The sequence below is a fragment of the Setaria viridis genome, chromosome 5 (genome assembly GCF_005286985.2).
Source record: "Setaria viridis chromosome 5, Setaria_viridis_v4.0, whole genome shotgun sequence".
NCBI lineage: Eukaryota > Viridiplantae > Streptophyta > Magnoliopsida > Poales > Poaceae > Setaria > Setaria viridis.
In genome coordinates, this window is record NC_048267.2 from 12498287 (window position 1) to 12521290 (window position 23004).

Below are 23004 nucleotides of genomic sequence, written 5' to 3' on the forward strand. Positions count from 1 at the left end.
TGATCACCACAGTCGCATACGGACTTGGATTGGGGCATTCAAGTACTTCATAGAATCATTATGAAGTCTATTTTCATATGGATCTAGACTCATGTCCATATCTGTTCTGAGGCGGCCGCAATGATCAAATTACTACCAAGAGGTTTTTCTGTCCAAAGTGTTGCGTCGCCTTATTTTTGCCAAATGGATTGTGTATCAAGTTGGATCCAATAGGAATGCATCCTAGGGTTGGAGCACGACCCCAAAACTATTGTGGTCATCCTCCCACATTCTTATACCCCTTAATCGCCACCAAGAACACTCGAGTTTTGTTTAGATTAAGTTTAGCTTTTGCTATTTGCTTGAAAGCGCGCGTGTTGGATCAGCCGCCTGTCTTCTTGTCTTCAGAACCCCACCATAGTTGAGTTTGAGTTTGAAACCTTCATGTACATATAGTAATTCAGTACTTGTTATACTTGTTCTTGCTAGTTCCTTGATTGCGTGCAGGACGAGTGCCCTAGTGGCCGGGTGACGCGCTCCACAAGATCGCGACAGCCATTGGAGGTGGTGTATCGGTTGCTAAGGTGCAACATCCTTGGAAGGTTGTAGTCGGGCCGTGAACATCATCTCCATCCATCAATCGAATTATCCCCTTCCCTCTCATTGAAAGATCGGGATTCAACCCATGGGATTCCCATCAGTTAGTCCTAAGATGTGTTCCCCCTTTAGAAGCTTCTTAAAATTATTCATCCCAACATGAGCTAGCCGGCGATGCCAAAGCCAACTCAAGCTAAACTTTTCCATCAAACATGTATCAAGTTGAGCTTTATCTGAGGTAAAATTCACTAGATAAAGCTTTCCCTTGAGTTCACCCTTGAAAAAAATGGAGTCATCTCTTCTTCTAAAGATGGTCTAACCCTCATTAGAGAGCAAACAATTGTAACCCATCTCGCAAAGTTGTGACACGGATAACAAATTGTAGTGCAAAGATTCAACCAAATAAATATTGGAAATTGAATGATCGGTTGAGATAGCAACTTTACCTAGACCAATAACGGTTCCTTCATTGTTATCACCAAATATGATCTTCTCTCTTGGATTTTTCTTCATTTCACATGAGGAGAGCATCATTTTCTCACCGGTCATATGATTTTTGCATCCACTATCAATCACTCATTTTATTCCACCGATGGAGTACAAAACAAATTAGGCTTGTGTTTTAGGTACCCAATGAGACGTGGGTCCTAAAGCATTAGTCACAAGAACCTTGGGCACTAACACACTCCTTTTGATCAATGTGTCCTTGGTGCAACACCCCACATACTTGGCTATCACCTTACCCTTGTGATCCTAAGTCAACACATAATCAGCATAGAAACCATTTTGTGAGGCATATATCTTAGGCTTCTTAGCTTGTTTTGGTTGAGTGACCTTTGACTTGACTAGATAGGCATGGTGTTTAGCTTGTATTTCTTGATAGTTGTAGAATTTGATGGGCTTGTTGTACTTAAGTTGCTTGCCAACAACTCTTGCACCTAGTGGCACTATACCATGCACCACCTTCTTTGACCCCATGCTCATGGTGTGGTTTTTCTTCACGAATGGAATAGGATCAAGTGAGCCTTGCTCATACTTACCTAGTCCCTTGCCATCCTTAAAGCCAAACTTCTTCATGTAGTTTTACCCAAAGCCCTTTGTGTAATTCTCAAACTCACCCCTTTTGGAGGTACTCTTTTCTTCATTCAGGTGTGAGTTTGACAACCTAGCAATCTCTTTCTTCCTAGCATTCATTTTGGCAATGTTAGTAGCACAAGCATTAACAACAATTTTATAACATCTTGTATAAACATTGTTGTGGAGGCACTATAAGATATGGATGCATCATTAGAGTTGGATAAGTTATTTTTCTTAAGAGTGTTGAGTTGGACTTCAAGTGCCGTGTGATTGGCTTTCAAACTACTAAGGTTCTCTTGAAGTTCAACCTGTTCATTCCTAAGATTAGCACTAGTGCCCTTAGCTAAGGATAGTTCCTTAGTTAATTCTTCCACTCTCATCTTCTCTTTATCAAGATATTTCTCAAGGCTAAGAATCTTATCTATTCTAGTCTTTAGCAAGTCCTCTTGCACCTTGAAACCCTTCTTTTCATTTTCAAAGGAATTCTCAAGAGCAATGGTTTTCTCTCACTCAAGTCTAAGTAACTCTTCTTGCACCTCAAGAGTCTTATCCCTATCTTCTATTTCCATCATTAGTTTCATTATCCTTTTAGTAGCACATTTACCTAAACCTTTTAATATTTTTTCATCATCACTATTGACATCATCAACACAAGGTGAATCGGAATCTACCTTGGGTTCTGTAGCCATGAGACAAGTGTGGGTGAAGTCATCTTCATCATCGGTGAGATCCTCAAATAAAGATGACTTGGAAGTTGACACTCCAATAGCCATTGTAGCCAATCTAACTTCTTCATCGGAGTCCGAGCTTTCTTCATTTGAATCCCATTCTTGACCCAAGTGAGTTTCACCAACGTTTTTCTTCACAAACTTGGATGATTCATTTTTCTTGATATTGACTTCCGGGCAATTTGCAATGAAATGACCCTCCTTGCCACATCCAAAGCATGGCCTCTTTAACTTTCTTTTTATTTTGCTCTTATCTTTGTTCTTATCAAAGAAACCACCTTTCTTCATCACTTTCTTGATTTTTCTCATGAACAAGATCATTTCTTTCTCATCCATATTTTCACTATCACTATCATTACTATCATCCTTGGTAACTACATTGTATGATGAGCTTGCTCCCTTTTTTTGTTCTTGTTGATTGCTTTGAGAGCTACTCCATTTTTCTTCTCTAATTGATCATGAATCTTGGACATTTCTTAGGATAGCTTGATTTCCTTGACGGTAATAAGATTTTCGTCAATTCTTACAATCACATCCGCTGGAGTGAACTTCTTGAACCCTCTCTTCTCTCTAAGCAAGGTAGGAAGTTGAACATCTCTAGCCATATAAACTGATAGAATCTTGTCAACCACTTCTCTCTTCCCCAGTTGTCACTTCCAAGAGACCTTATCTTGTTAACAATCTTGTTCAACCTATTGTACATCTCTTGTAGTGTCTCATTTTCTCTAATGATGAAGCAGTTGAGTTCACTTTCTAGTTGTCTTATCCTTCCTTCTCTAATTTTTCTTGTTCCTTGATGATTATTGAGAAGAGTGTCCCATACTTCCTTAGCGGATCGTAATCCATCGATCTTGTCAAATTCTTAGGCACATAGTGAGTTCTTGATGAGATGTAAAGCTTGGAAGTTGCGTTGAATGTCGATTGCTTGATCTTGTGTGAGAGGAGTATCTCCACATGGAAAGATGATACATACATCAACAACTTCCCAAAGCGTAGGGTTGACCGTCATCAAATAGTCCCTCATCGAATCTTTCCAAGCGGAATAGCTTACCCCATTGAAACGAGGTGGCTTTCCCAGTGGGATGGACCCGGATGAGGTGTTGAAATTTAAATGACTATAATTGAAAGAGATTTGGTAAAACTCCCTTTGTGAAGCTTGGCGTCCGGAGCGGTTTGATCTTGCATCATCATAATACGAGTCATTGTCGGAAGATTCTCCAACTTCTTCATTCCTTGGCTTTGCACTTGTGCTTGCTCTACCAGCACCTCTTCCTTGAGCAATTGTTTGTGCACCTTGTGGTAGAACGGGATGTTGCACTGCATTTGGATTGGTTACATCACCTCCGGGTGGCACCTCCAGACCTCCCGTTGTTGACATCTTGATACTCCAAGCGGTTATGCTTCAATCCGGAGACCAAAGCTCTGATACCATTGAAAGGATCTAGGATGTTAACTAGAGGTGGGGTGAATAATCGATCCTGAAATTTTCCACAACTTAAACCAACTTTGTCAGTGAGTTCTGAAGTTTCCGAAGATTTTTCCAGAAATTCCAATTTTTCCAGAATCTCCGAAGAAATCTACGGATTCTATGGAGATTTAAGAAGAAATCAACTATGCCTTATGCAGACCTTATCCAAAATTAAATCGATGAATATAGGTTATGTAACAAGGTATACTGAGCCTGAATCACATGGTAGAAACACTAGGAACCCTCTCAAAAAGTAGATCAATCACAAACCCTAGGTATGAACTCTATGCTAGAATATGAACGAAATGAAGAACATCAAGCACAAGACACAAGGATCCGTTTACCGGAGTTCAGCTCCACACTTGAAGCCTACCTCTCCATTGAGGAACCCACAAAGGGTGGGCCTTTGACACCTAGGTCACTTTCCTCACTCTAGCGACCGCAAAGATCAACCTAGAGTCACTTACTCAATTGTCGGGGTAATACAAACTTCCCGTAGGCAGCCACAATCGTGGATGCTCCACGGGCAATGCCTAGCCAGCTAGGAGCTTGAAGCTTCAAGAGTAACAAACACGAAATCACCGGCTTGACGAAGAACAAGGTGCTTAAGTTAGGTCCAGAGAGAGGCTGAGGGAGGGGTGAGGGGGTATTTATACCGCTTCACCCCAAAACTAGCCATTGGGGGTTAAGTTCTGGAGTTTTCTAGAACTTTCTCCGGAACCTCCAGTATCTTCTGGAACTTTCTCCGGAAACTCTGGAACCTCCGAAATATTTCGGAACTTTCTCCAGAATACTCTGGAGCTCTCATTTCAGCACTTTTCTAAGTATCCCCATGTGAAGTGCAGGTGTAAAGGTGTTTCTCATAGGTTGGCTAGTTTATCTTGAGCACCTTTTCCAATGTAAAGACCAAAGATTACGCATTCCTCTTAATAGTGCAGCATTCCTATACACAAATTTAAATCAAAAATAAATTTAGCCTTCAAGGTATGCCTCATATTCATTCATTTCCTTTATGAGGGTCATCCACAAATGCTACATGTCCACCAATCATTTTAAACCTGCTCGTGCACTTCAAAATTCATTAGTCACTTAAGCTTGTGTCATTAATTCACCAAAACCCACTTAGGGGACAATTATACTCTTCATGATGGTCATGAATTTGGCCAATGCTGGTCTTCCAAGAATGGTGTGGTATGATATTTCGAAGCCCGCCACCTCGAACCGGATGTATTCTGTCCGGTAGTGTTCTTTGGTCCTAAAGGTAACTGGCAAAACCACTTGTTTGAGGGGTACAGCCGCGTTGCTCGGGACGATCCCATAGAATGGGAGTTAGTTAGGGTGAGCATATCAGTGACATTGAGGCCCATCTTCTTCAGTGTCTTGGCGAACAGGATGTTGAGACCGCTACTGATGTTGATGACTACTTTAGTAAGTCTAGAGCCAGCGACAACCGGGTCCAGGATACGGGGATACCATCCTGGGTCTGAGAAACTAGTCCATTGGTCTTTCATGAAGAAGGTAATTGGCACCTCGGACCATTTGAGGAATGTTGGCATCAAAAATTCAACGGACATTATCTCTCAAAGAGTGAGCTTCTGGGACCGCTTAGTAGCAGTACCCGGGGTTCCGCTGAAGATGACGTTGACAGTGTTGGATGGGTTCTGAAACTTGCTATTGTCACCATCGTCTTCGGCTTCCTTAGCCTTGCCCTTGTCTTTGGTGCCAGATGGCTCTAGCAGGTCCTTCATGACTCTTCGTAGACTGAAACAATCTATCGCAGAGTGCTTGTGGTATGGGTGCCATGGGCACTGTTTCTTCAGGAACTCGTTGAACAAGGGTCTTTTTTATTCTTGCCGCCACCTTTCTTGGATAACTGCAAAATTGCCGTGACAGTATTGTCTGGCTTGCACTTATGGTTGTGACCTCCTGAGTAGTTATTTCGGTTGTCATTGCTGGGGCGATCATCGAGATTCTTGTTGTTGTGTTGGCCATTGTTCTGATTGTTGTTGTTCTAGACCTTGTTGAGATTCGACTCTAACCTTTCAATCTCTCTGTCTTCTTCATCTACCAACGTCTATACCATGATCTTAGAAGATTTGACATCAGCGAGATGTCTTCTGCCGAAGTCCTGGAACATCCGGCGGTCGTGGAGGCTGTTCTGGAAGCAGTCATTAACGTCGCGCTCTGTGACATCTACGATTGTGGCCTTGTTGTCGAAGAAGCGATGTAAGTAGCTCAAGCAGAATCTCACCTTCTTGTTGTTTAACTTGAGACAAGTCGATACTATTGCCAGGACGCTGCATTGCCCCTGCGTAGTTGTTGGTGAACGCTACCTTGAGGTCCTTCCACGAATTGATGGACTTCTTATCAAACGATTCGAGCTATGTGAGTGGCGCCACCTCCTTGCAGATGGGGAATCAGATGACTTTGGTGTCATCGTTTTCCACAGTTGCTTGTACTAACAGCGAGTAGCACCGGAGCCATTGGACTAGATCCTGCCTGCCATTGTACTTGGTGATACCCAAGGGTTTGAACTTTTTGGGTAGATTTGTCTTCCTCACACGTCTTGTGAAGGTGGGGAACCCGTTAGTATGATCTCCTGTGTGTTCGACTTCTTGCTCGCGTTCGACGCGTCGTCTGTCGATGATAGTACAAGCATCGCAGCTGGCGTTGATCTTGTTGCGGAGCTATCCAACTGGGCGTTCAGGCTCTAGGTTAGCCCCATGGTGGCCACGGCCTCCGAGGATCCTGCTCGACTACCTTCAGCTCCAGCTTGGCTTGGTTTGGCATCTCCGAGTTGACTTGGTCTGGATGGAGGGCCTCTATGGTTGCAGCCATGTTGAATTCGCTCGGATGGGGAGCATTGGATGGACTGTATCGGATTCTGCTGATCGAGTTGTTCATACACGAGTTCCGCCAGATCAGCCAACAGTCTTGTGTACTTGTTAAGAGGCATTGCGAGGGTGATGAGATCAATAGACGCGACGGTAGCCAGGGGAGTATGATGCTGACGCTTTTGAACTACTTCAAAGATGTTATCCAGGTTCTGGATTGGTAGGTCCGGTGCAAGGCAACGGCGACGCTCTGTTGTTGCGGTGTTTCTTACTCGTCGTCGAGTTCTTTGAGCTTTGGTTGCTTCTCCAACAATGTTGACAGTGAGTTCATCCTGTGAGACGTCATCCGGGTGATGCTCATGTTGCAGGTTTCTGTCTTGTTGCTCTTATTCTACGTCCTCTTGTCCAGTAATGACGGCGAAGTGTTCTCGCTCTAGAGGGTGGCTTCCCGAGCTTGAAGTGATGACCACCGTAGTGCCACCTTCCTCATAGATGGGAGATAGAGGACCTTCCTCCTGGTACGAGAGAGTGTCGAGGTAGGCGATGAGGCGTGAATCGTCATCTTTGGCAAGAGCGGGTGGCTTCATGTTGGGCCAGTAGACGAATCTGCCTTGGAAAATTGATGTGATTACCAAGCCATGCTGCGGACCTGATAAAGGAGTCTCCTCATCCGGATCTGAGTAGTAGTCGAGGTTCTCGATCATATCCGTATCGAATTCTGATCTGGACAGGGCATCCTGATGAATAGTGGCCGCATTGCAGAGTCCAAACGGGAATTGACTCGGGTAGTAGTCTGACTCGCACGATGGCTTATGTGCCGGCTCATGGAAGTCAATCCAACTGGTGGAAGAAGTTGAGTTGAACTTGGACTCGTCCCCCTAGCCTCTTACTAGGTCAGAAATTGAAAATTCGTCGAAATTCTCGACGAGATCCTCCGAGCTTGGCGCTAGAGCTTCATGGTTTGCTGCTTCTTCTCTGGGGTCGACGCAATGTGGCGGTGGAAATTTCCAACGTCGTCTGCGATGCAAACCTAGGAGCCGAAGACAAACATCGCACCTGCTTCGAACGCGATGATTGGCTTGATGATGACTTGTGCCATTAAGTTCACCAGTGGATTCTCGACGAGGTCCCCTACCTGGCGCGCCAGCTGTCGGTGTTTAAACCCGAAAACCTACCGAGGGGGGTGCCCGAGGTAGTGTTTTCGTTAGTGGGGCTCGTCCACATCAAGGACTCGAAGGTAAACGTAGGCACACGATTTAGATAGGTTCGGACCGCTAGATTGCATAATACCCTATATCCTGTGTGTTGGTTGGATTGAATTGCTTTGGAGAGGATCTATGCCTCGCCTTATATTGTTGTGGCAGGGTTACAGGTCAGTTGGTTACAAGAATACTAGTCGGATACGACTAAAGGGGTTCTACTCTTATTACAATGAGTACTTTTCTAATCCTCGACTAGTTATAGCCTTTCCATGTAGACTACGCCGTCATGCACCATGGTCTCCATGTTGGATGCATCTCGGTGTCCAACCCCATATTTAAGATCGTCCAAACCTTCTGGTGGGACCATATTTTATGTACGACATACCACGGGCTGACCTCCTTCCTCACCATCTCAATGGCTTGTTCTAAGTCGTGGCGGTGCCCGACTGACTATGACTACACATCTTTCTTCTCAAAACCCTCCACAGGGCGGCTGATCAACGCCCACCTCGATCGAATTCTTGGATGATACGAAAAACAACCCCATTAAGAATTACAACAATGACCTCCTCTTGCCTTGGGAGCTTGTGGTTAACCCTGCCACGCAGAAACGGGTTCCCTTGCCTTCGTTCTTGAACCCAGCATGTATCGGGATAGAGCGCTTCTACAATTGCTTTTTTCTTGCGTGCGATCTCATCGCGTCACCACATCATCAGGTTGTTCTTTTCCCATAGTTCTCTTCGTAGAAGCTAACATCAAATTCAAGGATGTGCCAGAATGGTCATCGTCTGCCTTCACGACGCAAATCTTCTCGTCGAGGAAATGGAGGTGGGAGGAGAGGTCATTTGTTCAGCAAGGGTAGGCTGTCAGGAGGTACTATTGCCGATATGCGCTACATGGAGCAAATACATGAACGCCAAGCCGTCTATTTGCGGTGAGTATGTCATGCGCATTGCCAAAATAACTGTTGCGATACAAATCCATCCATTCACTGCTTGAGCATGTATATGAATATTTTATTGAGAAGTGCTCCGGTACTCCTTTTTAAAAAAGTAGCATGAATCCTAAAGCATACTTAATTAATTAAGAATATTATTTATGATGTTTACTTGTAGGTACCTTCCTGGTTCCGGTCCTCACCTGTCCAATCCAGCCCAGCCCATCCAAATAAACACACAATCTAATCACATGCATCTGTGGCAAGAAGTACCAGTGAACCCTAATCACGTAAAATTATAGCTAGTATGACAAATGGTTAAAACATATTATCGATTAAACTAGCAAATTGAACTCGATTACAACTTTAGAGATCATATAAGAATTTTTTTCCCTTGTAGCTTTTGTTGTCAGCAATAGCCTCTGGACATTTTCCTTAGATAGAGAACATGGATTGAATGCAAACTCAAACAATCAGAACTTGGGTCATCAACATTCAGATCAAGGAAAATTATCTTTATATAGCCAGCATCATCTTCTTTGTCCATGGATGAGTGATTGTTGGACAAATCTATTCCTCCCTGCGTATCTGCCGAGCTGACTACCATCGACGGATCAAATCCACAGCCTCACAAGCTATTAAGCCAAGATGAGCTCACGGGAAGGGATATTTTTTTCAGGGTAACTGAGGAAAGATGGGCTCATGGAACTGATGAAATGGATGAATATGGTAGCGGAGGCAGCTGATCTGCAGACAGTTAGGCCAAGGGGCGTGCCGAAAGAGAGATGATGTTTATATACTATTCAGAGAGCTGTGGACGAGGAGTGCCCTTGGATGACGGAGACGGTGGTGGAGTCTCCGGCAACAGGGGGGCGCCGTGACGGTGCATCTAGACGTCCACGCAGCACGATGCGAGCGGCGGCGCTGCTAACACGAAACATGTTTTTGTGAACTTGGGATGGGCTGGGCTAGCTGATGCGTTAGGCTGGATTTCAGATCTTCACATTAATTGAAAATGATAATAAGAATTTTAATTGTGCTTTGTTATTCATGCTAATCATAAAGAAAGAGAGCCAACATCTATCAAATTCTTTGATGTATTCTCTAACATCCGTAAAAATCACCAACTTAAATCACCCGCAAAAAAAAATTCAAAATCTTTTTACCGTTGAGCTCTCGAAAATCCCGTCTTCTCGGCGATTTCGCCGTCCCGGCACCCAAAGCCGACAACCATCATTTTTACCCTCTCCACAAATTCCACCGCATGCCGGTCGACAAACCGCCGCACGTGCTCCGACCGTTTTCCGCATTTTCCGCCGACTCTCCCTTTCTTTTTTTCTCTTTTTCCCCTGTTCTTTTTTCTCTCTTTTCTTTTTCTTCCTTCTCTGTCTTCCTTTCTTTCTTCTTCCTTTCTTCTTCTTCCTCCCTTCTCCTTTCTTCTTCCTGGCCGCATGCGCCTGCCCCGTCCTACGCACCGCACTGACCCCAGGCCCACCTAGCGCCACTTCCTCTGGCGCCGCCCCCTCTCCCTGGCCCGCCTAACACCCTCCTACCACACATGCCCCGGACCCCTCCTCCTCTGCCTCGCCTGCCGCCCCTAGCCCCTGCACCCGCGTCGCGCCGGAGAGCCGGGTCGCCCACACCGACCCCACCCCTGGCCGCACCCGGCAACGCACTGATGCCGCTCAACGCCCAGTGCGCCAACAGCCCCTGCCATACGCCGGCCCCATCGCTACACCACCGGCGGCCCCCTACTACCGCGCCACCGGCACCGCACCAAGACGCCGCCCGCCGCCGCGCCCGGCCCCGGTCCCCACCACCGTCGGCCGCTCCCCCACTCCTTCCGCCGGCTATAAAAGGGGGCGACACCCCGGCCTCCCTCGCCACTCATCTCCCCAGCTCACCGCCCCCTCTCCAGAACGCCGCCCTCGCCGGAGCTCCGCCCGAGCTGCCACATGTCCACCACCGGCCCCCTCGCTTCCTGTCGTCGATTCACCAAGGTGAGGACCAAAATCGAGTCCCCACGGCCTCCTCTACCTTTCACCGCCGCCAATCCTTGCCGCCGACGAGCCTAGGCCGGTCTGCCCCCACCAGTTTCCCCTCCTCTCTCCTCTCCAAGTCACGGTTCAAAGGAGGAGGAAGAAAACCCCCTCCAATTTCGATCTAACCCCCAGCTCTTGTCTATTCACAAAACAGCCCTCCCACCTCTCTCAAACTCTTTTCATAGATCAGCCCTTCCACCTCCCAAAAGTATTTACAAACAAGTCCCTGGTTCTCGCAGTTTAGTCCTAAAACTTGTTTTAAGCCCCTAAACACACGGTTATCTCGTCATTTCATGCGCCAAACTTCCTCCAATTAACCCAAAATTCGACCACGGCATCTTCCAATATACTTCCGCCGAGTCATCTCCAAATCTCATGAAAATACTCATTCCTTCTATTTTCCGTTCGCATTCTCTGTTCAAAGCTCAACGGGTAAAGATTTAATTTTCTTTTATTTATTGTGTGCCCGATTGTGTGTGCCGTAGATCGTGGAGTACCCGAGGAGGAGCCTGAGGAGGAGTTTGACCGTGAGCCCGAGCCCGAGGACCAGCCCCACGAGCAAGAACTCCCAGCCAACTACGAGGACGGCAAGTCCAATCTCACTCTTTGATGCATATTTATCCTAGTTTTTCAAACACAACCTATTGGCCTATTTTATAAAATTGCATATTGTTTTACTGCTGAAACACGGTTGGATATACACCCCTTGATTGCTATGATCATTCCTTGATTGTCCTATAATTATCTCTAAATATGATTTTCTCTGTTTGGATGATAATTACTGCTAGAATGCTTAGGACCTTGTTACTCAATTCAATCATGACTGCAATGGTTTATTTAAAGAATAAATGTGTGAGTGTTTTCAAATGAGAAAAATGGGTTTTCAGAAATAAAGAAAAGAAATGCTTAGAGGAGATGGATGGGTGTTTCTTGTGTGAAATGCCAATAAGTTGGGCTCGTACCTTTATGGTTGAGCAAGGTTGGGAGATATCCATCTTGTCACAGTTAAGGACCGAGTTGATGTGCCATCTTGCCTAACCCACTATCATGCAACCACTCAACCGTTGTGTGGGTGGCAGCTTAGCATAAATCCCACTAGCTGGTCTGTTAGCCATCAGGAGAGCTGGTGAGCAACGAGAGACCATGGAGAAATACTAAAAACTGTGTGAACTTAGATCCCGGTTAAGACCTCATTGGAAGGTCGTTAACCCCTTGGTTGCTTCCGTGTTGGCTAGTCAGTCTTAGCTAAGGTGGGTAATGGCTTTGATAGGATCTGCACCGACACTAAGATGATCGTGCTGCGGTACCCTACTTGTGGGTAAAGTGTATAACCTCTGCAGAGTTAAAACCTATCCGGGTAGCCGTGTCCACGGCATTGGACGAGTTACAGCTTGGACACATAACTAGTGTTTGGGTGATGGATGATTTTCATGGTGTGAGTTGGATTTTGGAAGGTGTCCGGCAGTTGTGCCGTGAGCTACCATGGACAGGGAGTCCGGTAGCATTAAAACTTGGATCCTTTGTGTAGGATCAACCCCTCTTATTGATTCGGTTACTAAAGAAAATGTTTTTTGAAAACCCTTTTGAAAATGAACCTCTGCATGTGTTGAAAAACCCAGCTTTATGGCAAATAAACCCGAGCTTAATCCTTGATATATCCTGTGCATATTCTTGATTGTATCCCCCTCCGTGGATAGGGTTGGACTTGTTGGGTACTTTTGTACTCACCCTTGTTTTGGTTCTCCAGAGGAAGACCCGTACTTCGTCGAGGATTTCGAGTAGGAGGTCGCTTCCGCACCCAACGCTACCTGTGGTGTTGGCCTTTGCAGAATGCTTCCGCTGTCGCTTAGTTCCGATTGCAGCCCAGAGTTCGACTGGACTGCAACTTAAATCTGTATCGTTGTTGGTTTGTTTCTCCTTTGGGTGTGGCTTGCCCGCCCGCTCCTTCGGGAGTTGTACGGTTTTTGAACCATCTGTTGAATAAATGTGTTAGCAACCTTCTGGGACTGGTATTTGTTTCACATTTGGCCTCCGCGGGATGCTTCATATTCTCACATGAAACCTCAAAACATTTATTATTTTTTGTTTTTATTAGAAAACACATAACCATCTTAGTTTTCATATGCAGAAAGGGGCTACTTTTGTGGATGTCAGACTAAAGTAGTGTTTGCCTGCGAATGAAAATTACATGTTCCTAACATTTTTTCGGGGTAAAAAACAAACACATGTTCGTCATGGACCCTATTTATAGTGCTAGCTAAGATAAAACAGAAAAAGAATAAGGACAAGCTCTGTGATTTTTCATATGATATTTTCATCTGGTTCGACGGGCTTATGCAGTAGTAAAAAGGACACAGAACTTTAAAGATAGAGTGATTATTGAACTAACTATTAAAATAATTTTAAAATTTCAATAATATCTATGAATCTAAAGTTAAAATAACACATAATTTAGGATGGAGGGAGTAATATTTTATTTGTCGTTATCTTCTAGTCATGTTTTAATTTTCTTTTTTCTTTCTTTCTTTTTTTTGGCGCTGATAAGCATAGCTTTCTCAATATGGCTTGCTTGCTTTGTCTGAAGTACTTCAAGGGTGAAAGCTAAAGTATGTGATTCCTCATTCTCCGCAGTCCGGAGCTGATTGTATTCTGTCGGTGGCTTGCATGCTCGTAAGCTTGTTGTGGACTGCCATAAACTGGCAATATAGAAACTGCCCAGGCTTTACCACACCGTACACTTTATTTATTGCTTGATCCTGTAGATCAACGCAATGGCCCCTTCACGCACGCCTCACTGGACTGGTCCGACACGATGCTGTAAACGCTGCTGGTCACGTTCCTCAAGTAGCAGCCGTCGGTGGCCTCGTACCTGTACGTCTGCCGGATGCCCCACGACGCCCCGCGGACGCTGCTCCGCTGCGTGTTGCGCAGCGACTGGTACCTGGGCCCCGACGACCACCGGCCGGCGGCTACCGTCGTCTCCTCCAACCCGTGCGTGACGGTTACCTGGTCCGCTCCTGAGTCCAAGAAAAGCGGGAAGCTCTGGCGCGTCTGCACCGAGTAGTACAGGACGCCGGCGAGGCCCGTGGCGGCGACGCCGGCGTGCGCGACGGTCGTCTGGTTCACCGTCTCGCCGGCGTTGGTGTTGTCGAAGGCGAACGTCTGCGTGGCGTTCGTCGTGATGTTCCCGTACGACGACTTCACCCATCCGGTCGCCGAGACCTTCCGGCTCGCCGTCGTTCGGGAGGACGTCGTCGCCGCCGCTAACTCCGGCGCCACGTAGCTCACGAGGCCCGCCGCCGTCGCCGTGCTCCCAGGGTCAAGCCAGAGGTGGAGGTTGGCGTCGACGTACCACACGTCCACGGCGTTGGTCACCGCGAACGCGAACACGTGCGCCTTGCCGTCCAGCATCTTGCCCAGCAACGGCGTCACCTCGACGTCGTACGTCGGGAGGTTGAAGGAGCCGATGCCGGTGATGGGCTGCCATAGGAGGGGGTTGATGCCGCCGGTGAAGATGACGGGGAACGGCCACGCGGCGCCGGCGAGGACCCCGTCAACACGGACAGTGACCTCGCGGAACGGGCCGTTGGCGTCGGCACCGGGCTGGTTTGTCCACCAGAACTCGTCGTCCCCGTGGAACGACACAAAGACCTCCACGACCGCGCGGTACGTGTTGGATGGCAACGTCACGCTCGTGGACACTGCGTCGGTGGCGTTCTGGATCTTGTACCAGAGCCCGTCGTTCAGAGGCAAGCCTCTGGACATCGGGACGATGAGGTCGGCGGGAGCCACGGCGGGTGGCGGCCTCGTCGGCGTGCGGCGGAAGTAGAGGTGGAGCGTCACGTTGGCATAGTACACGCCGGTGTACTGGCTGTTGACGAGGTTCTCGACGAAGACGGCGAGGGTGGAGTTGCCGGCGGCGAGGAGGGACGCGTACCTGGTGATGTCCTTGGAGACGGACCACACGACGCCGTTCTGCAGCGGCTCGGCGGTGCTGCCGCGGAGGAGCTCGGCGCCGCCGAGCCAGACGCCGAAGATCCTGTCGAACTGGACTCCCCGGCAGGTGGCGTGCCACTCGAGGACGGCGAGGGAGATCGCCGTGGCGCGGCCGCCCGCCGCGGTGAGGCAGGGCGGCGGGGAGTACGCGGCGGTGGCGGGCGGCTTGGTGAAGGTGAACGCGAAGGAGCTGGAGAGCAGGAGCGTGGAGCACGGGCCGGAGCTGCCCGGTGGCGGGCGGAGCGGGCGGTCCACCTCGAAGAAGGTGGTCGGCCGCGACGCGTCTGCCGGAGACGGTGCGGCCGCGTCGAGCGCGGCGATGTCGACCGGGGATTTGCGTAGATTACGATGAGGTGAGGCGACGGTGGCTGGGACCAGACAAAGGAGAAAGACAAGGTGAATGCAGGGCGCGGCCATAGTTGAGACTTGAGACCACAGTGGAGGCAATGCTCCCTGAGTCCTGACTGCGTGTAGCCGTGTAGCTTGGCTTAAAACTTTGCGGGAAGATTGATGAAGCCAAGCGTCCTTTATTGCATGAAAAGGACGGACCATCAGGCCAACGTCAACCTGGAGGATGCGTCCATTCATGGACGACCTGGAAAGTCTTTCAAAATTCAAAGTCTTCCATGGATTCAAATTCAAACTAAGGGGTCCTACTAAATTTTAAGCACCTGTCACATCGAATATTTGGATACTAATTAGGAATATTAAACATAGTCTAATTATAAAACTAATTGTACAGATGGAGTCTAATTCGCGAGACGAATCTATTAAGCCTAATTAGTTCATGATTTGACAATGTGATGCTACAATAACCATTTGCTCTTGATGGATTAATTAGCCTTAATAGATTCGTCTCGCGAATTAGACTCCATCTGTGCAATTATTTTTGTAATTAGCTCATGTTTAGTCCTCCTAATTAGCATCTGAACATCCGATATGACTCTGCTAAAGTTTAGCACCTCGTATCCAAACACCCCCTAAAACCGTGAAATCGGTGGCCATACGGACACCGGCTCAAGCGGCGTCTCCCGGTCTAGTGACTATCAATAAAAAAATCGAGCCCTAGTCCAATGACTCGATGAACACAAACGCGCGTCCCTGCGTCGTTGCAACAGCATTTTATTTATTTATTTATTTATTTTTGAGAAAGCAAGTCTTTCATCTTCAAGGACAAGCATAGTTTGCAGCAACCAAACCAAGATCCTACATGGATGAAAGAATTCAGGAGGATCAAGAACAGCTAAAAGGAGCTAGTGCGATGGCACACCTACTAGAGGCAGTTGCTTGGCAATTGGCATGCTAGCTGCAAGCCTGCAAGAAGCTGTGGGCCTGTGGCACATACGAGACCTTGTCCCCGTATACAACAAGAACGTTGTTCTCATCGCAGGGCGTCAAGTCCTAGGTGAACCAGTATAGACCTCTTAGGTTTTCTACGCCTTCCAATCAGTAGATTTGGCCATAAGTGTCTAGTATACGTGCTCTTCCAATGAGTAGTACACAGTTTGATCGGAGCAAATGGTACAGTTGTTTTATGCTTTGGCTTGATCTGCCCGTTATACTAGTCATATCTTGTCGCACTTCATTTTCGCGCAGCCATGCACCGCTACTGAAACATTCAGAGCTGCGGATGAGCTCGGCCATGTCGCATGTCGGCTCCAGCTGCCGCTCAGCCGCTGGTCCCGCCGCCATGACGGGGCAGGAGCATGGTGCTGCTTGTTCGCCTGAGATAGTACAGGTCGGGAGCATGCCCGGTTGCCATTCAGGATCAGGAAATAGTTTGCCTAAACTTGAATCTGAGCTGCAAATTGACACCTTCGTTCGCAACAAAACAAATAGGTTCCGGCGGTCCTCCAATAAACATTTTCCAATAATTAGTTAATAAGAATATCCCAATATTACTTTCATCGTTATTGGGAGGGTTGCTTTTGCAGTCTCCCAATAATCTCATCCTAATAAAACTACCATATTGTGAGAGTCAAGTTGGGTGAATTATTAGGTTGTCCCAATAATTATTGGGAAATGGGAAAGGTAAAGGAAGACTACCGGAGTACACATCTTCTAATATGGTAGTTGGATTGAGAAAAATGAGACTGAGTGAGATGCTCTTATTCCAGGATACATCTTACGGTAATTTTCTTTCTTCCACCACTTTGCAAAAGTAAACTAACACACACATGCAGGGATCTTTCTTACTTCGCTCCTTCAGCTCAAGCGCAGCAAAGGAAAAAACAAGCACAAGAAGTCAACCATCTCCGAACAATCAGCTTCAGTCTTACGAGCTCAGCCGCGCCGCTCCTGCACCCGCCGCCAGCTCCGCAACGCCGCCGCCGGGCGATCCCTTGACGCAGGCCTCGTCGGAGTGGTCGGACACCACGGTGTAGCCGAGGCTGGTCACGTTGCGGAAGTAGCACGCGTCGGAGGCCTCGTACCTGTACGTCTGGCGCGCTCCCCACGACACCCCGACGGCGTCCCCTTCCTCGACGTCCACGTCCATCTCGCAGTCCTGCGCGTTGCGCAGCGACCGGGACCAGAACCCCGACCTGCCAGCGGCGACCCGGTCCTCGCCGAGCCCCAGCCGCACGCTCCTCGCGATGGTGTACGAGCTGTTGGAGGTCTGGTTCACCACGCCCACGAACATGCCGAGCGCGAAGCTCTGCTGCGCCTCCTGCGAGTAGAGCACGCCGGCGGGGTCGGCGACGTGGGCGCCGGAGTAGGCGTCGGTGGTCTGGTTCACCGCCTGCAGGCTGCCGTCCTGGATCCTGTTCGTGTTCTCGTACCCCAGCCTCTGCGTCCACGCCGCCGTGATCCTGCCGTACGACGCCGTCTGCACCCACCCCGAGGCCGACACGTGCCGGAACGCCGTCGTGTAGTAGAACTCGTTGCGGGGGCCCTCAGGCCGGAACGCGATCGTCGTGTCCAGCGGCGGCGCGTCGTAGCTGACGACGCCCGCCGTCGTCGCTGCGCACCTGGGGTCCAGCCAGAGGTGGAGGTTGGCGTCGACGAACCACACGTCCTGGGCGTTGGTCACCTGGAACGCGATCTCGTGCTCCTCGCCGCCCAACAGCTTGCCAAGGAAAGCCGTGAGCTCGATGTCGTAGGACGGGAGGCTGAACGAGCCGATGCCGGTGATCGGCCGCCAGAGGAGAGGGTTGATGCCGCCGGTGTAGACCACCGGGAACGGCCACACGGCGCCCACAATGTCGCCGTCGATCAGAACGTTGACCTCGCGGAACGGGCCATTGTCCCTGGGTGTGTTCGTGTACCAAAACTCGTCGTCGGAGTGGTACGAGAGGTACACCTCGAGAACCGCACGGAAGGTGTTGGTCGGCACGACGACGCTCGCGGATCCGACGTCGAAGCCGTTGTTGATCTGGAACCACAGCCCGTCGTTCAGCGGCAGGCTTTGCGAGATCGGCACGATGACGTCGGCGGGCCCCAACCCGGGCTGCGGCGGCGCTGGCGGCGGGTGGCGGAAGTAGAGGTGGAGCGTGACTTCGGCGTGGTAGACGCCTGTGTACTGTTGGTCGACGATGTTGCCGAGGTAGACGGCGAGAGTGGAGTTGCGGGCGGTGAGGAGCGACGCGTACTTGGTCACGTCCTTGGAGACGGTCCACTCGACGCCGCTCTGCCGCGGCTCGGCGGTGCAGCCGCGGAGGAGCTCGGCGCCGCCGAGCCAGACGCCGAAGATGCGGTCGAATTGGACGCCCCGGCACGTGGCACGCCACTCGAGAACGGCGAGCGAGATCGCCGACGCGCGGCTGCCCGCGGCCGCCAGGCATGGCGGCGGCGTGTAGGCGGCCGTGGCGGGGGGCTTGTTGTAGGTGTAGGCGAAGGAGTGGGAGAGGAGCAGAGTGGAGCACGGGCCGAAGCTGCCCGGCGGCGGCCGGTGCGGCCGGTCCACTTCGAAGAAGGTGGTCGGCTGATCCTGCGGCGGCGGCGCGACCGCTTCGAGCGCCGCGACCTCGGAGGCGGAGTGACGGAGCTTGTGATGAGGCGAAGCAATGGAAGCCGGGACTAGGCACACGACGATGACGAGGTGGAAGAGCACGCAAGAGCTGGCCATGGCTGATCCCCGAGACTCCGAGAGTGGAGGGAGTCAGGGAGAGAGGGCTTGTGCTTTGGCGCGCTTCTTGGAGTGGACGGAATTTAAAAGGGCAGTGAAGACTGAAGAGTAGAAGTGAAGTAGAGCGCACTCCTGTTGCAGGGACCATGTGAGATGCTCTTATTCCCTTAAGGAGTGACGGTAAATTGGAATGCAAGTCACATAGCGACACTTGGGCTCATCAGCTGAGCTAATGGGGCCTAATGATGTAGTTAAATGTTTAATCAGGTTTGGATTGCAAGTTTAACTTGGTAGATTCATAGAATGGGGCTCTAAGGTTCACTAACACAGACAGCTGGTGCAGGAAATTATGGTTAGTTTGCTAGTCACATTTACATGAAGCCGAACATAGTCTTACGTTTTCATGAAATTTGAAGATCAGAAGCAAAAGCATCCAAAATGGCAAGCTTGCTATTTTTTCTCAGAATACGCCTAAAAAAATCAAAAAAAAATTCTCAGAATTTTTTCATAGAAATAATAAAGAAACGAGCAGGACCTCATGAACCTCTGCCTCGATCTTTTGCAGGACATGCTAAGAAACAGTGGTCATTGTGGAGCCAGAAGGTCCTACCTGTCCAATTCTGAATGGCTGAAATGTACTAGGTCCTACAGTGGTATTAGATGAAGTAGGATATTTGTTGCTGTCCTCAGTGGCCCTGGTATCTGAAGTGGTGGCTGACTGGGTGGGCAACTTCGCGTTGCTTTGCTTTGGGGGCTGGCGGTTCTGAATGATTCCCTTACCTCTGATTGGGATGGTGCGCCTGTAATAAGCAACAGTTCAGTGCCCACACTATACCTGCATACTATCTGCCTGGGCAAGTGGGCATCCTGCTTGAGCACCTGCTAGCGCTAGCAGTGGCGTCCTGGCTGCTATGTCTCTGCAATGACAAGTTGCCAACGACGGCGCCGTCGATCATGCCTGCTTCGGCCTTAGGAGGAACGAAGAAGTGGCGCAGCCGACGACGGGGTTGGGCGTATTGGGCTGTTTTTATTCGGGCCTTCACATGCGTCCAGCTGCTGTCGTTTCGCTATTCAGCGCTGGGCTGGGTCGTGATTCTCCGCCTGCGGGTGGTGGTTTTTTACTGGCTGGATTGGAACCTGAAGGCCCAAACCCGGCCTAACGCACAGCCGCCACCACCAGGCAGATCAAAGTCTGGCTGGAGTACCCAGAATGTGAGTTGCCACGGTTCACCGTCTTTTTGGTGTGTATCTCCGTAATCCTGCCGTAGAAGTTCTACGGTAGAACTGATTTTTTTACGTGCAGTGACATAGAATTTTATTACTACTGGGCATCATCCTGTGGCAGCCGTTTTACCAGACTCTCGCGAACACACGCAATGACGCAAGCACGTAACCGCTCGTGCGGCCCCACGTTTGGATCTACGCAAATGAAGAAGCCGCGCGCAGCCAACGGCAAAGGCGCGGCGAACTGGTGATCTCGTTGGACGGCGCTGGGTGCCTGGATCGATCGGGGTCGGGGCATCGGCATCGCATGTGTCCGTCGTCTTCAGCCGGGCCTGCTGCACCAACCATGTTCAGTCCCTTCCTGTTGGTCTCATTCACCCAGCGCTGCAGCAGCCGTGCTGTACTGAACTGGCACCGTCCCATGACCAGATCCACCATCTTTTCACTCGAGCGTGCAAAAAAGCGCAGGGAGCCTGGGATCTCCCTTTTTTGACTGCTGACTGTGACTACCATCAACCGTGCATCTTGCAGCCCTAGGCCCTGGCGTGCCCGTGCTAAAGATTCAGTCAGACTGTCAGAGCGTCCCCGTGCCTGTCTTCTGTTCTGCTTGCGGGGCAAACAGTGTGGCTTCTGTGCTTGGATCGATCGGGCCTGCGGATCCAGCTGAATGCTGCGGCTCAGCGGCTCTATGAAAGAAACGCAGTCAGTGGAGTGTAGTTGAGCAGCTCTGCTGTAGGCAATGCGCCCATGTGGCAGTATTAGCCAGCTAATCTAATGGTACGCAATCACGCAGCCGCGATCCGTCGCGATTCGTGAGCAGTGTCCCCCGGCCCACCTCGCGAGCAGGATCAGCTCCGGCGACGGCGAGTTGGACGATCCCTTTCAGCGCGTGACCATTCTACTCGGTAGCGTCCTGCTCCGTAATTGCACAAGGACGTTACTGACGTGGCCGTGTCACCTCATCGGGAAAACTCATCAGATTTCTCAACACCAATGATCTGGTGGCACGGCCACCATCCCGTCTGGCGGTCTGGGCATCTGGCACTCCGGCGATGGCCGGGCCTCTGCGCCGTGTCGCCGTCGCAGCTCCAGACGGGGGCCATTTGTCCTCTGCACTGCACCCAGAATATCAGGCCTGATCTCATCATGCGTCTGTAGAGAGAGGTGTTGAGCAGGCAGCCAGGCACTGAATGCTGAAACAGTGGCGTCGGGAACAGCGATGCGCGGCCAGCGCAGCGTCTGTACCGAACCAAACCAACCCCCCTCGCCGTTGCGTTGATTTCGGGCACCGGCTCGTTCTGACGGCGGGGAGCTCCTTTTCTCCCTGCTTCTCCTCCTCCTCACAAACCGGCAAGGAGCCAGAGGAGCCACGAATCGGCTCCGGCTCGTTTCGTCAGGCGTGTGTGGGCTGTCCGGCTGGTCAACTCCGGCTGCCAGCGGCGGGGAGGAGGGACCGGGATTAAATTAGCGGCAGTGCATCACACGCTAAACTAGGAGTAAACTAAAGGCGGCGAGCAAGACGAGCAGACGGACAGGCAGGGAGATTCCGCGGCGGCCAGCCAGCGAGGGGATCGTACGGGCGGGGAGCTGAGACAGATGGCGTCGGGGGGCAGTGGACCGGGACCAGAGGGGTGTGGGGGAAAGCGCCCATAATTTCCAAGGACGGCGGCCACTTTTCGCATGGCCCGCCGCCCCTAGTCCTCCTGGTCCCGGCGCCCGGCGGAGCTGCTGGCTGCTGGACCATGCGTGGCATGCTCGGCGTACCCGTACAGTACGTGCGGAGCCTCATCTGCGCTGCCGATACCCAGTGATTTCTTTTTGTGGTGGTGGGAACGTGGTGGATCAGATCAAGATGAGTTTCAGGACTTGCTCCAAGGGTCATGAGAAGTGGCAATTTTTCTCGTGGTCATGAAAAAGATGCAGTACAACTCGCACAAGTCGTGGATTGTTACAGTACCTGCTAGTTGTCCTAGAGAAAGTTCAGAACGAAGATGTCCAAAATCAAATGCTTATGGACATGAGAAAGATGTGGTGAAACTGCTACTCAATGTGTTAAAAAAATACTGGTGAAGTAATGGCCAGTCTTACTGGTGCTTAGACCAGGTTTGGTGGATGGTAGTAACGACTGACAACACTCGACGGTAAACCGTTTTATTGGCAGTGGACCATGTAAAACAGCGTTTGTGTAAACACGAAGCAAACCTGTACAGCTTCCCTCTACCAGTCTACCCTACACACAAGCTGAGATCATTTCGCTCGACAGATCTCTGGTTGGCTGCCTCGTCCAGTCGTCCTGAAAAGCACCACAGTCCCTGTAGGCACATAGCTATGGACCAGCACCTCTCTGAATCCATGGATTGCACCCAACAAATAGGATTAAACAGAACCAGCAAAAAATTATTAAAAAAAATGCAGGCCAGAGACGAGACCGAACAGATCCAGTCTATACCACGCATTTGTTACCGTGTGTCCCACACGCAAGAAAAGAAATGCGGCACACCTACCCCGCCACAGTACGGCAGCAGCTACTCCTTCCTAGTACTGAGCCCAGCTGAATCCGGCGATGCCTCCCCATCACTGAATCCGAGTGACATCACCGGATATGATTCGGCTTTACCCCGCGCTGCCCCACCGGAAAATGATGCCGCGAGAAAAGTTTTACTCATGATCACGCTGCCTGCCCTGCCACGGGTCTTTCTTTTACTATCTTTTTTTTTTGTTTGAACTGGGACAGACAAGCAGGACGGGTCGTTTATTATGGAGGCAAGCGATGGCGCCACAGCAACAGGGAACCGTGCAGGAGCATTCAAATCGGATGGAGCATAGCTCCAGGCCTCCAGCTCGGCGCGCTGGC

General features: G+C 50.0%; 2 protein-coding genes across 2 annotated transcripts; both read right to left on the reverse strand.

The window, feature by feature from the left end:
* Positions 1–13451: 13451 nt before the first annotated feature.
* On the reverse strand, positions 13452–15427 carry LOC117855396 (peptide-N4-(N-acetyl-beta-glucosaminyl)asparagine amidase A). Its single transcript, XM_034737736.2, has one exon. It carries the CDS (start codon positions 15410–15412, stop codon positions 13628–13630), a length of 1785 nt encoding a protein of 594 aa, XP_034593627.2. The 5' UTR covers positions 15413–15427; the 3' UTR covers positions 13452–13627.
* A 1490-nt stretch (positions 15428–16917) lies between these two features.
* LOC117858131 (peptide-N4-(N-acetyl-beta-glucosaminyl)asparagine amidase A) lies at positions 16918–19108 on the reverse strand. The gene has a single exon (XM_034741139.2). It carries the CDS (start codon positions 18924–18926, stop codon positions 17136–17138), a length of 1791 nt encoding a protein of 596 aa, XP_034597030.1. The 5' UTR covers positions 18927–19108; the 3' UTR covers positions 16918–17135.
* Between the last annotated feature and the right edge of the window lie 3896 nt (positions 19109–23004).

Excerpts from the sequence above, each read along its gene's own strand:
- LOC117855396 (XM_034737736.2), bottom strand. The coding sequence starts at position 15,412 with ATGGTCCGTCCTTTTCATGCAATAAAGGACGCTTGGCTTCATCAATCT.
- LOC117858131 (XM_034741139.2), bottom strand. The coding sequence starts at position 18,926 with ATGGCCAGCTCTTGCGTGCTCTTCCACCTCGTCATCGTCGTGTGCCTA.